Source organism: Neophocaena asiaeorientalis, unplaced genomic scaffold (assembly GCF_003031525.2).
Source record: "Neophocaena asiaeorientalis asiaeorientalis breed wild unplaced genomic scaffold, Neophocaena_asiaeorientalis_V1.1 scaffold473, whole genome shotgun sequence".
NCBI lineage: Eukaryota > Metazoa > Chordata > Mammalia > Artiodactyla > Phocoenidae > Neophocaena > Neophocaena asiaeorientalis.
The window spans coordinates 1,965,172-1,979,144 of NW_020174935.1; the positions used below are offsets into that span (position 1 = coordinate 1,965,172).

Sequence of the window (13,973 nt, forward strand, 5' to 3'; positions counted from 1 at the left end):
GCGTAGAGCTCGGGCAGCGCCTTCCGCACGCGGGCGTACATGTAGTTGTTGCGGATGGGGATGCTGAGCTTGAAGGCGTCTGGGGGACTGTAGGCTGAGGACCCTGAGGGGGTGAGCAAGGTGGACACAGGGGGGGGTCAGCGGACACTGATGGGGGGTGGGCAGGGCATACTCCAGAATGAAGGTTACTGGTCCCCTGGTAGCCCCAACTCATCTATAAGCCTCTTAAGGGCGCTCCTCACAAAGTTTAAAAGATGAAAGGTCCCTGAGAGCTCATGAGTCCTAAATCCACATCTTTCAGATGAGGAAAATGAGGCCTGGGGAGAGGAGGTGAGCTTCCAAGGCGACAGAGCAAGCCAGTGACAGCCGTGGAATGAGGAGCTAGGTCCCCTGATGCTCACACCTGTACACTGTCCAATATGTCATGTTTTTCTGACCACCCCGGCGGTGCCAGCCCCAGGTGTTAAACAAATGACAAAATTCTGACATTGAAGGTGCTATTGTGGTGGTGGTTAAATGCATGGACTTTGGAGTCAGACCTGGTTTAAGGTCTAGATCCGCTACTTACTGGCTGTGTGACCTTGGGCAAGTCACTTGACCTCTCTGAGCCTTATATTCCTCAGTTGTGAAATGGGGATAATAACACTACCACCCCTGTCTGGTCTGTGAAGATTAAACCAGCCGATGAATCAAGTACTTAGCCCACTCCCAGAATACAATAAGGGCCAGAAAATGCTACCTGTTAACAATAATGATAACGCCCTCTCCCAATTATTCTCTCTTTCTTGTGTTTCACAGCCTCTTCCCCACCATCCCATCTACCTTTAGCCTCTGGAGAGCATGAAAATGCTTTCTGAGTGAATCTGCCACCCTGAGGACCCATCTGAGGACCAAGGCCTCGCCTGCCACGCCCTCTGTGGGGCTCAGGACCCACCGCGCTCCAGTTCCGCTACACGGTCCTGCAGGGTGTCCAGCTCCTTCGTCACCTCCTGCCGCTGCTGCTGGCTGCTGTGACCGAGGGCCACGCGCTCCTTCTCCAGTGCCAGCACCTTGGCCAGCAGCTGCCCCTCCAGCTCGTCCATCTCGGAGTGCAGGGCGGTGGGCACCACGGGCGCAGGGGCTGGGGCCGCTGAGAAGTTCACCCGGGCTGGAAGCTCCTGCTGCTCACGGGGCACAGAAAGGGACCACGAGGTCACTTGGAGGGAGGAAGGAAAGAGACAAAGGGCCCAGAGATGCCCACCACCCCTGCTGAGTGACCCCAGGTGAGCCTCAGCTTCCCCATATGTAAAATGGGATGGCAATACCAGCTCCAGGCAACAAACGTGTACTGGTGTCTAGCAGGCTGCTTCCAGTGCTGACGCGTGATGGGGAGCTGAAAGCAGGCTGGCTTCTGCCCTCAGGATGGCTCAGCATATGGTGGGGTGGGGAGCTGGCAGTAGAGAGCTGTAGTAGTCCCCTGGGGGGTCGAACGTGCAGTTGGGGTTGAGAGCCACTACTGAGTCCTTCATCGTGGGCAGGCTATATCCTGATGGGCCCTGAAGGGGTGGAATGTCTTTGTCTTCACTTAGTCACATGTCAAGCTTCTCTAAGGGGGTGCAAGGCTCTGTGAGAACACTGGGCAGACCCGGGGAGGGGGCACAAATCAGGGGCTTCTGGAATACTGCTCCAGCGCTGCGGCCACTTCAGCTTAGCATGTGGTTAAGATCACAGACTCTGGAGGCATACAGCCCAGGGTTAAAATCCAGCTTGAGAACCAACCTGCTGTGTGGCCTGGGGCAACTGCCTCCATCTCTCTGAACCCCTGGTTCCTCTCATGCAACACGGGACAACGGTACCTATTCAGAAGGGTTGTGGGGATGATTACATGTGGTAAATGCCCATGAACAGAGCCTAGTTACTGCACTTACTGTCTAAGGCAGCATGTTCCAGGGTGGTCTCTGACACCCCCATCCTGCCCAGGATGAGGACAAAGTGTTTAGAGTCCCCCTTTTTCCTGTCTTAAGACCCCAGAGGGAAGAACTGGGGCAGAAGCCAGGGCACCTCTCCTTTCCCCTCCCTTGCTGGAGGAAGCCCCTTCTGGGGTGGAGGAAAGCAGGTGAGGCCACGAGTCTTGACTCCGGTGGGGGGGGGGCAGCCTCTGGCAGACACATCACAGGAACGTGGGTAGGAAATTAATAATTCAGTGAGCTTCTAGGAGCCAAATTAGACCATCCCTGACCCCTATCTCCCTTTTCTCCTCCTCCACGCTCCCTACTGACAGCCCAATGCTTCCTCACTGCCCAGGGGCCCCGGTGGTTCCCACTCCATCTGCCCTGGGCCCTGACCACAGGCTTAGCCCCAGACCTGAGCTCACTGAATTCTCATGACTCCTTCACCGAGCAAATATTCAGTGAGCACCTGTTATGGGCTCGGCACTGCACCAGGTGCTGAAGAGACAGCCGAGGGCCAAACAGAAAACCAAGAGCACAGCCTAGCATTCCCTGAGTGCCACGTGCCTGCAGGGATGGCCCCACAGCTCAGGGCAAGTGCAGAAGACCCCTCCCAGCTTCACTGGCCCAATCCTGGCCTTGTTGGTCATTTGCTGTGTGACATTGGGCAGTTCCCTTAGCCTCTCTGAGCTCTATGTGATGAGGGGATAAATGTGCCCCCTGCTTCAAAGTGCTGGGGGTGGGGAGGGCAGTGCAGGCAGAGTGGCACTGCCACACTCAGCGCCTGAGAGAAGGGAGCGGCCACCACAGACAGTGACGTGACCTTGCGCTGAGGAGTTGGAGGCACTGACACTTGGTTCCTCCATTCCATCCCAAGAGTGGCGGCAGGTGCGCTAACCTCTCTGGTGTCATTTGTCCTTCTCTATAAAGTGGGGACTTGGAGTGTTTGGCTCGCGGGGCTGTGATCAGGGGAGCCCAAGCCTGGCCCGGCGTGGGCCACTTTATCCCTCACGGTGTCCCATGAGAGAGGACACAGCCACCCACCCATTAAGACGCCTGCTCTGGCCCACCAGGTGGGGAGGCCAGGTGAGGGGGGCGGGGCACGGATGGATAAGCTGCTCGGTACACCCGGCCCCACCCATGTTACACTAATCTTCACTTTCCACTATCCGGGGGGCTCCTTGTACGAATCCTGACTCTGGTGCTGACTAAACACAAAGCCTCAGTCTCCCCTTCTGTAAAACAGGGACAACGGGCCCCACTCTGTCCATCCACAGGACAGATGTAAGGATGGAACAGTGGAAGTAACAGGTCCTCGTGGACTGTAAAAGCAGAATGCACACTGTGAGGCTTGTATACATCAGCTGATGGGGAGCTCGCTACCTCCAGAATCTTCCCTTGACCACAGACAGCTTATGGAGCAATAGGGCCAGCCACCCACTGCATCTGAGGCGACTGGACTTCCGGGAAACCTTGGGCTGAGGCAATTAGCTCATGGATTGCCTTCCACATCGGCACTGGGAGGGCCGGGACTGGGTCTCCTCGGCCCCAGCACCATTCCAGCCTCACTTTCCCTCCTTCCACTGGGCCTAGCTGGGCATGAGGGGCACACCTCTGAAGAACAGTGTACCAGGCCCGCCCTCGGCACGTTCCATGTATTTGCTCGTGAATCCTCACAGCCACTTGTTTTGGTTGGTACTCTAAGTGTCCCCATTTCACAGATGGGGAAACCGAGGCAGAAGTCCTTTTGAATTTTCTACAGTGATGGGGCTGGGCAAAGCTGACCCTTCTGGAGCCAAAGCCTTCTCTCTCTAGCAAAGCGTCTTCCTCCCTTGGAGCGAGAAAGACCTGCCAGGAAGGAACAGGACGTCAAGTGCTATTTACACAAATGCTGTTGCGAGGAGACACTGTACAGGCCGAGGGAGGTGGGCACACAAGCTGTTCTTTTGTCAGAGCCGCCAGCTCTGCAGGAAGGCCAGGGAGGAGGTGGGCTCACTGGATCCTGTGCGGCCCCCTCCCCACCCCAACGTCTGAATCAGAAGAACATGACTCCCCCCACTTTCCCATCTGCTGCGGGCGCGGGCTGTGCCGCGTGGGCTCGGCCCGATGCCAAGTGGGCCCCCAGCACAAGACGATAGGGAGACGATGATGCCATCACCCCACGAGGGTCCTGATGGGGGCTCAGAACCCACTCCTGTCGTGCTGGGAGTCCAGGGTGGGGTCTGGAGCCAGAGCCCAGCATTCGGGTCCAGCTCAGGTAATGTGCCGGGCTCATTAGCGCTCAGTAACAAGAGGCCAACAGAGGCAGCTGTCCTCCTTGCCACGCACCGCGTGCCAGGCCCTGCACTCCAGAAGCACTGTGCAAACATTCCACAACCCCTCTCGCCAACCTGGGGAAGTAAGGAGGCCCACTTTACAGATGAGAGAGCAGAGGCTCAGAGAGGTGAAGTCATCTGCCTGAGGTCACACCGCTGCGAAGTCGCAGACCCAGGACCCCAGTCCAGCCCCTTCTGATTCCAGAACCTGTTCCCATTCTTCACGCCTACCCTGACAGTTCGTCGGTCTGCCAAATGGGCACGGTGTCGGCTGCACTGCCTGCCTCAAGGGCCAGCAGAAGAGGTTTTAGTGCCGTGAGAAGGCTGGGAGGATACAGCAGGTGGTGTCAGACCGTGCCTCGGGGCAGCTTCACAGAGGGGCCTGGATGCGAGGGACCTGCCTATGCAGGGTGGCTCTGAGGCTGGGGGCCGTGGGGAAGACCCTACCACCTTGTCCCCAGTGGGGACAACTCCTTTCCTTGAGGGAGCAGAGGGAAGGTGCTGGATTTCGGGGTCAAGGTCCCACCCTCTGCACAGCTCACCCCCGCCCAGACAGCACAAGGCCCAGCTCCAGGGGCAGCAGGGCAGGGTGGCAAAAGAGCAGGCCCGGCGGCAGCGGTGTGGGTCAGGCCTCCTATCTCCCACATCTGCTCAGCCCCCAAGTCCTGTGTGAGTCTGCCCGGGCTCACACCCAGACTCCACCAGCCCAGTGACCTTGTTATGTAAAGCTTGCATGCCTCGGTTTCCCCATCAGCAAAAAAAGGTACAAAAATAATATCTCATAGCATTGTAGTGAGAGTTAAATAAGTTAATAGATATAATGCCCTTAGAGTTGGCACATGAAGTGCTATGCGTCAGTTATTATCATGGTTATTACTACTTAAACATGTATGTTTAATACTGCTGAAACATCTCTTGAAGGAGCTTCCCCTCCACCCATAAATTTTTTTTTAATCATTATATTGAGAAAAAAAGCAAGTTACAGAAGAACAGTTAGATGCCATTCACACAAAGTTGCAAAAATTCAAAACTAGATCACATATATATAAAAGCATGAAGGAATGCATGGAGAGATAAATACAAATTCGGGACAGTGGTGACCCTCTGTCACCTGAGGGAGACGCTGAGGGGCATCAGCTGTTTGCAACTCTTCTGGGTCTTGAGCCTGGGTGGGGACCTGGATGGTAGTCTCTATACCTTTGTATATCTCTGAGGTACTTCCCAACACATTTCTTTTAAAAAACGGGGGAAAATCCAAAAGCAGAGTCTCTGAGTGTGGAATCTAACCCTGAATCTTAACCATAGCCTCACTCGGCTCCTGTGTCCCCCACCCCAGCCCAGGCCACCATCAGGAGGCTTCGACTCTGGCCCTTCTCCACACAGCGTCAGAGGCAGGCACCTAATTGCAAATCCAAGCAGGTTGCTTGAAATCCTTCAAGAGCCCCCTTCTCCCACCAATAAATACCCCGCCCCTCTAATCTCAGCCCTTATGCACCCCCAGAGGCTACACTTCATTCCGACTGAAAGTCCCCAGCTCCCTCTCACCCTAGGGCCTCCGCACATGCTGTTCCTTCTGCCAAGAACACTCTTCCCACCCCCATCCCACCTCCTCTGGCCAATGCCTCCCCACCCTCCAGATGGCAGCTTCCCTGACGACTCAGCTAAGATGCGCCAAAGGGAAAGGGAAAGAGGGTGTCTCTGGAGGAACTGTGAGTCCTCACTCACTCATTAATTCACTCATTCATGCACCCATCTGTCAACATGTGCTGTGGCAACACGATGCCATGGGTACCAGCATGACTCTCAGGTCAGACAGGCCCGTGTCATTCCCAGGCTCCCCACTTACTGGATCTGTGGCCCTGGGCAAGCTGCTCAACTCCTTTGACCCTCGGTTTCCTCAACTGTAAAATGGGGATAATTATAGTATCTACATCTTAGGATATACAAAATGAAAAAATATGTAAAGCCTGGCATATAAAAATGGCTGATAAAGAGTCATAACCATTGTTATTTCCTGCTATTACTAAGAGAACAGGAGAGCACGGTGAGTAGTAACTGTGTGGATGTGGGCCCTGGAGCCAGACTGCCAAGGATTGAAATCCCAGATTTCAAGGTTCTTAACCTCTCCGAGCCTCGGTTCTTAACCAAGGTTCTTACCCCTCTGAGCCTCGGTTTCCTCATCCGTGAAATGGGGAGAGTAACGGTCCCATGGTTCTCATGGGACTAAGTTGTAAGGCCCTTAGAACAGGCTGGCACAGAGGGCACGCTCAGCCCTGATGCCTCTTACTAACTGCAAGGTGCTGTGGCTCCCTAGGCAAATAAGGCCAGCGCCGGCCACAGCAGTGCTCTCAGCTTGGGGGGAGGCTGTCTGGGAGCTGTGACAGGGACAGCACCGGCAAGAAGCTCTCTGTGGGGCGGCGGGGGCATGGTGAGTCGGAGAAGGCCTCTCAGAGGGGCTGTCCTGCTCCAGCCTTCCTCCCCAGGAGCCGTCCCAGCGGGCTGCTCTGTCTCCATCTAACCCTGGCAGGGAAGGGGCAGGAGAGCAGGTGGCAGAGGCCGGACTGATCTTTGTCCTGGTCCCCACTGCCAATTTGCAGCTGGAATGGAAAGAAGACAAATGGACTTCTGTGCACCAAGGGTGCCACGTCAGGGCAGTCGGTGTGTGGGAGGGGAGGAGGCCGGAGGAAGGGGAGATGGCTCCCAGAGGGTGTGCCCATACACCCTCCTGGGCTCTGAGGCCCCAGAGCAAGTGACTAGGCACCCCAACCCCAGGCCCCTTCTCCTCTCCCTTCAAGTACTCCCCGTCAAGCTGCCACAAAATTCTCTCTCAGGCCCTGCCTGCCCACACACCTTCTGGGCCCTGGCCAAGAATCTGCAGCAGAGGCTGAGGACCCCACCCTCAGCCCATTTTCATAGAAAATCCCGGCTGTCATCTTGGCTCAGTTCTGCCGTGCTGTGTGGCCTTGGGCAAGTCACTCAGCCTCTCTGAGCCTCAGCTTCCCCTGGAGTCAAACGAGGGGTGTGGGGGGGCACCTAAGAGCTTCCGCTTCTGGTTGGCTGCCTCGATCTCTGTCCCGAGTTCAGGAGGGATCCTGTGCCCAACTGTTGGGAAATCCAACGGCATTGTCACTGGGGGGAGGGGCGGGGGGGGGACACCAGCCACTGATCTCGGTCTACCTCCCACAGGCAAGGTCTTCACAAAATGGCCAAAACACATGCGAAAAGGTGCTCAACATCATGAGTCATCAGAGAAATACAATTAAAACCACAATGAGTTCACTACACACCCACCAGGACGGGGAGTGTCTTTAAAATGACCGTAGCAAGGTTGACAAGCTTCACAGCAGGTGGGTGTGCAAACACTCACTGCCACTTTGGAAAAGCGTTTGGCAGAAACTCCCAATGCTAAATATATGCATCTCCTGGGACCCAAGCATCCCACTCCTAGGGATTCATCCAGGAGAAATGAGGACTTCTAGCCAACCAGAGATATCACAAGTACATTCACGGCAGCTTTATCCGTAATAACCCCAAACCAGAAACAACCCAAATGTCCATCCACAGAAGAATAGGTAAATAAATTAAGGCATCTCCACACATTGAAACACTACACAGCACTGAAAAATAACAAACCACAGACACACACACCACGACTGAAGGTCAGACAATGTTGAAAGAGAACGCCAGACACAAAGGGGTGCAGCTTCTCCGAGTCGATCTGAGTGACGTTCAAACACAGAGAAAACTGCCCTACAGTGACCGAAACTGGAAAAGTGGTACCTCTGGGGAAGTATGGACTTTGGGGTCACAAAGGAGCCTTCTGGGATACCAGAAATGTCCTGACTCATCTGGGTGGTGCTTTCATGGATGTAGCCTTACATAAATTTTCACTGAGCTGTACACTTAAGATTTGTGTCTTTTTAAAGTAAGATATGTGAGCTCTTACATATATTGAATGTAAGATGTACCTTAAAAAAAAAAAAAAGGCCCACAGGTAAGTCCCTGTCTTCCGCCCAAGCGGCTCGTGCCAGGCTTGGAACAGCAGGAAGGGTCTCCTTTCCCAGGCGAAGGCCTGCCAGGGATGAGAGGCCTCCAGGGTACAGGATGACAGAGAGAGGGGTTCTCTGGGTGTCCTGCCCACGCTTGCATCTGACAGATGGGGAAACAGGATCAGAGAGAAGAAGGAATTTTCTGAGGTCACGGTGAGCAGGTGCCAGAGCTGGGGTTTTTTAAAACAAAGGTTTCTCGCTAGAATGCAGGTTCCACGCTGGCAGGAGCAGGGGTTAAGGGCTTCTCAGTATGGGTGCCCCACCTAGAGACGGGGGGAGGCCAGCCACAGGGAGAGGGGCCATCGGGGTCTGCAGGTGGCCTAGAGGGCACTAGGTTCCACGTCCTCCAACAAAAGGCCGATGGGCAGAAGCTCTCTCACTGCACTCTGCTGGCCCCTTTTGTGGCCCAAGAGGCAGGGTCAAGGGAACCAGCCCCTGCAGAGCAGAAGCTTCCAGGGTGGGCAGGAATGTAAGAGGAAATCAAAAGCAACCAACAGACTTTTTAAAAGGCACCAAAAGATTCTATAAGCCACTTTATCTGCAGACTCCGCTGAGGAACTGGCGGTCTGAGAGCGTGTGGCTGGGGAGTCGGGGGGCCACATAAACATGGAATCTCCATACTCCCCACTACAACTCCTAATCAGGAAACATCGGCCCAAGAACTCAGAATTTAGAGCCCAAAGGGCCCAGACCAAACCCAGCCCCTCCTAACCATTTTACAGATTAAAAACATGAGGCCCAGAGAGAGAAAGTGATTAGCCTAAGGTCACAAGCAAGAAGCACTCAACTTTATGCCAGCCAGCCTTCCTATTCCAGTGAATATGTAGAGCTGCAAGGTGCTTAGGGAGCATCTGCCCACTGGTCATTTTACGAAGGGGAAACAGAAGCCGCGGGTGGGGAGGGCGGGAGGTGATTTGTCTGGCTCTGGTTCCTCCAGGCTCTACGAGCCTCCATTTCTTTATCCGAAAGGTGGGAATGCATACAGCCTGCTTCATAGGCCTGAACACTGAATAAACTAACATGTACATAGTAAGTGCCTAATAAATGTCACTTGTTGTCATTATTTATTGTTCTCAGCCTCCTGATTATCTTGCCAGCCAGCACGACAAGCCTTTGAGGACGGGCCCTCATCACTCTCGTTCTATATGCTCTGAGGCAGAAGTGGTCCAGGGCACTATCCAACAAGAGGCACTTCCCTCACCTGTCTTTCTCACTCTCCTGAAGATAGGTGAGGTCTGACCCCTCCAGATGGATCTAGAGCTAATGATGAAAAACAAGGGCTCTGGAACCAAACACTGACAGGGTCAGATCCAGGTTCCAATGCTGTGTGAACTTGGGCCAGTTTCTTAACCTCTCTGAACCTTGGTTTCTTCATCTCTGAAAGGGGGATAGAATAGTACCTTCCTCATGGAGATTTTATCAGGATTAAATGAGATAGCGAGCAACACATGACACATGGTAAGTGCTCAGGAAGCATGAGCTATAATTGTTATTAAGTCCAGGAGCCTCTGCGACCATCATCAGGGTGTCCCTGTTCATGGCTTCCACCCCAAGATGAGGGGAGGCAACTAGCTTGCCAGGCAGGATTAAGACTGTGATTTATGTCCAAAAATTGCTGCTTAAATCTATCTCGAAATTTCATTTTACACATAAATTACTGCAAAAACAGAACGCTGTAACATGCATACATGGCTGGCTGCCCCGCAAATGGTCCTTTGGAAAAGTGGTTTTTGGCCACAGCCATAAAAGTCAATAGCATCTGACCCAGTAATACCACTCCTGGGAATTCAGCCTAAAGAAATACTTCAACAGACTTAAAAAGAAAAAAACAAACAGCTATTTGCATGAAATCGATCCTGCAATGAGCGTCTAGAAGCAAAAATAATCAGAAACAACCTACATGTCCAGCGACAGGAGACAGTCAAAGGACTGATGGAGGGTGGAGCCTGAGCTGGATCCCAGGATATTACGGCCATCATTAAAATGGTAATTACCAGCAACCCAGCAACTCAGGAACAATGTCTACACTTGGATAAAGGACCAAAAGGGGGGCTGCAAAAACGAATAAAATGGTGGGATTAAATATAATTCCCCCCGAAATCTTTTGACATTTTTTCAATTAACAACAAAAATAACAACAAAGATAAAAACATAGAAGACAAACAATTTCTCCTAAGCCCTCAAATGTGACTCCAGCTTGAGGCCCGTGGAGAGAGGGTGGGCGAGGGGGACCTTTCCTCCCCTTTGGTAGTCAGCCCAGTGGGGTGGGGAAGGGAGTGATGCAGAGAGGTGGGCAGGGGTGTGCTGAGATGTGCAGGGGTGGGGCTAGGAAGGAGACAGAGGGTGAGCAGGGAAGGCCTCTAGGAGGAGGTGTACTCAGAGCAGACTTAAATGATGAGTATGGATATGTTGGGGGTAATCTAGGCGGAAGAAGAAGAAACTGGGAGATGGGCCAGATACAAAACGGCAGCCTGGGGGCAGGCTTGAGTTTGCACCACAGGGGAGCCCCACGGGGTGGGCTTAAGGAAGATCCCTGAGGCTGCCTGGAGGAGGAGGGATGGAGGGGTGTGTCTGGGCAGGTGGGAGACCAGCAAGGAGGCTGCTGCGAGGAGCTGTGGAGAGATGAGGCCGACTGAAAGGGGGAGGGGAGGGGAGGAGTCAAGCAGGGCTTCTCAGAGCGCACCTGAGTTCAGGCTGGGACATGATGAAGGTAGGGGGTTGGTGGGACATCCAGAGGGAGGTGCTCAGGAAGCAGCCGGACCTATTGGTCTGAAGCTTGGAGAGAAACCTGGGCTGGAGACGAAGTTGGTTTGGGGCATCACGGTGGAATGGTGTTGGAAAGCCTCAGCGTGTGGCTGAGTTCACCCAGGGAAAGTGAGAGGAAGGCCAGGAGGGGCGCACATGTTACAGGAGGAGGACCCAAGAGGGGACAGAGAAGCAGAGAGGGTGGAGGGGCAGGTGACAGGTACCTAGAAGCCAACCGCATGGAGATTTGTCGGCGGGGATGATCAACGGGATCAGATGTTGGAGAGGGGTCCAGCAAGATAAGGACTGAAACATTCCCATTCAATTTATCAACTGTGGTGACGTCACCACGAGCACTTTCAGTGCACCAAAGTGGGAGAGAGGCTAGTGGTGAGAAAGTACACCCTGAAAACCCGGGCATCCTTCTGAGGCTTCTGGATGAGAAGGCAAGGGAAAAACTAGTCAGTGGCTAAAAGGCGCATGGGGTCCAGCTGAGACCAGTAGTCTGACCCCGAGTCTGTTGGGCTCCAGATCCTGACCCCTGCCAAACACCCCAAAGAGACTGGCTCTGGTGGCTGCCAGGCTCAGAAGGACAGGCAGCCCCTCCACGTCCACTGCACTCAGAAAGCAGGAGTGTGTATAGGGAAGCAGGACTCCCCCACCTAGGAGGCTGACCTGGTGCCAAATCCCAGCCACCAGGATACCCCCAACCTCAGCGGGCTAACCGGAAGGGAGCCCACCCTGCCAAATGCACAGGTGCAGGTCCAGGGCAAGCCCAGCCCTGCCAGCCCCAGACGTGGGAGGGACCACGGGTGCCATCTGGGCGTGGGGGCAGGGACTAGGGCAGGCAAGGGGAAGTTTATTGAAGACCAGATCTTTTTTTTTTTTTAATTAATAAAATCTATTTCTAAAAGGAGGATTTGTTCCCATTTTAAATTTTGGCTATTTAAAAAATTGGTAAGATTAGAGCTTAATGTTAAAAATAGCAATCCAAAAAGATTAACTCACTTAATCCTCCTAACACTCCAATGAGGTAGGTGCTAATACTGTCCCCATTTTACAGGTGAGGAAACTGAGACTTCCCTTCACTGTTGACTTTCCGTGTTTCCCTGATTATTTTCCTGCTCTCAGCTCTCATCCTAGAAATCCCCAGAGCTGGAGTGGGAAAAGGGATGCTGCCAGCAGGTAAGACTCTGGGCTTTCCTCCTGTCTCTGTCACTCACCTTAGGAGGTCTCTAAGCCCCAGGTTTGGGGTTGGCTGTGATAGCTGCCTGGCTGTGCTCTGACACCCTGCAGGGTGGGTGCTGACACCAACACGGACTTTCTGGAGGGCCACTGGGCCATGGGCATGGCCAACCTTCCATACCAGCAGCATTTCCTGTGCTGCTCGGCCAGGGATGTAACTGAGAAAGCCATGGAGAGGGAGAAGTCCCTGTCTTTCCTTCCTTCCAGCCATTCTCTTCCCTTTGACAGCTGCACTCAGTTTCGAAGGAGGTAATAAAGGGGGCAGCTGGTGCTGTGGCCTCTTTCTCCCCCCTCCTTCCACCGATCCAGTTTTGTTGCTAACCCCCTTCCCTGCAGTCTGAAGTCATGGATAGCTGGGGGTGGTCAGTGTCTCCAGATGTCTGTCCTACCTAGTGTGTCCAGCTTCCCCTCCAGGTGGCCCCAAATAAGTTCTCACAGGGAGGTAGGGGTCTGGCAGCTTCAAAGGAGAAATGGCTGGCCCAGGATCACAGGACAGCCAAGAGCGGATTTCCCCTGTTGGACCCCTTGTGTCTGATCCTGAGCCTGGGCCAGGAACGTCTGAAAAAGGTGAGTGTAGGGGGAGAGACCCAGGTGGGGCCCTATTCTCCACTCAGCCCCCACCCTACAGCTGCCGGCTTCCAGGCATTTTGTCTGGGCTACCACCATCTGAGCTCCTGCTATCAAGCCCGCGGTCCGAGCCCAGGTAGGGGGCTTAGGGGTGGAGGCGGTGAGGGGCACCCACGTTTGGCTTATGAGACACTGTTCCCTGCTCTTCCACAGGAGAGGAGGACCCCAAGTCCCTTGGACAGCGTTCCTATCTTCTGACCATAGGGACTGAGTGTGTGGCTGGTGCTGCTTTGGGGGTGCCTGAAAGAAGGAAATAAAACGGACATTTAACGAGGTCCTAGTTCGTGCGTAGCATTTTCACGCACCTACACTGTCATCAATCCACACTACAGGTGGACACCGTTATACCCATTTTACAGACTCAGAAACTGTGGCTTACAGAGGAAAAAGGATCTGGAGCGAGCCTTTCCCGTGTGCCTCCTGTGCCTTAGTCACAGTGTCAGTCTCCGGCCTGTGTGCGCTACCGGACTCCTCCCTTCTCCCCCTGGGAGGCAGGACCAACCATCCCCTTTGCACAGACGGAAACACGAGGCTCCGAGACTCGCGGGGGCTCCCCAGGGTCCCTCAGCCGGCGGTGGCGGCGGGACCCCGGGACGCTCTCGACTCCCTCGAGCGGCCCCTCCCACCCCCCCGGCCAGGTCCCGACGGCGCGCGGCGCGGCGCTCACCTCGATGCGGTCGATGCGGTCCCGGAGGGCGCGCACGGCGTCCTCCAGCTCGAGGATGAGCGCGGGCGAGTCCCAGGGCCCGTCGGCCATGGTGTCGCGCCGGGGACCGGCGTCCTGGAGGCCGCGCGGCAGGCCGCTCTCGCAGCGGCCCAGCTTGCCGGTGAGCTCGCGGATGGTGTCCTGGTCGGCGCGGATGCGCGCTTCCTGCTGCAGCGCCGTCTGGCGTAGCTGCTCGGCCGTGCTCTGCAGCAGCAGCAGCTCCTCGCGCTCGCTCGGCGCCGCGTCCCCCTGCTCGGCCCCCGACGGGCAGGCAGCCGCCAGAGGCGTGCACAGGAAGCGGCTGAAGAGGGGCACGGGCGGCAGCGGGTGCGCGCTGGCCGCCGGAGCCCCGGGCAGC

The 13,973-nt window shown here is 54.9% G+C and overlaps 1 protein-coding gene across 1 annotated transcript in view; it reads right to left on the reverse strand.

Moving 5' to 3' along the window:
* The window catches only part of NPTXR (neuronal pentraxin receptor), a gene marked incomplete at its 5' end in the record, with an annotated part of 18,226 nt that extends 4,254 nt beyond the window's left edge, over positions 1-13,972 (reverse strand). Inside the window, 3 exons of the mRNA XM_024761553.1 lie at positions 3-103; positions 935-1,160; positions 13,577-13,972. Of these exons, the coding sequence (XP_024617321.1) occupies positions 3-103; positions 935-1,160; positions 13,577-13,972 (723 nt within the window). The remainder of the gene's footprint in view (positions 1-2; positions 104-934; positions 1,161-13,576) is intronic.
* Between the last annotated feature and the right edge of the window lies 1 nt (position 13,973).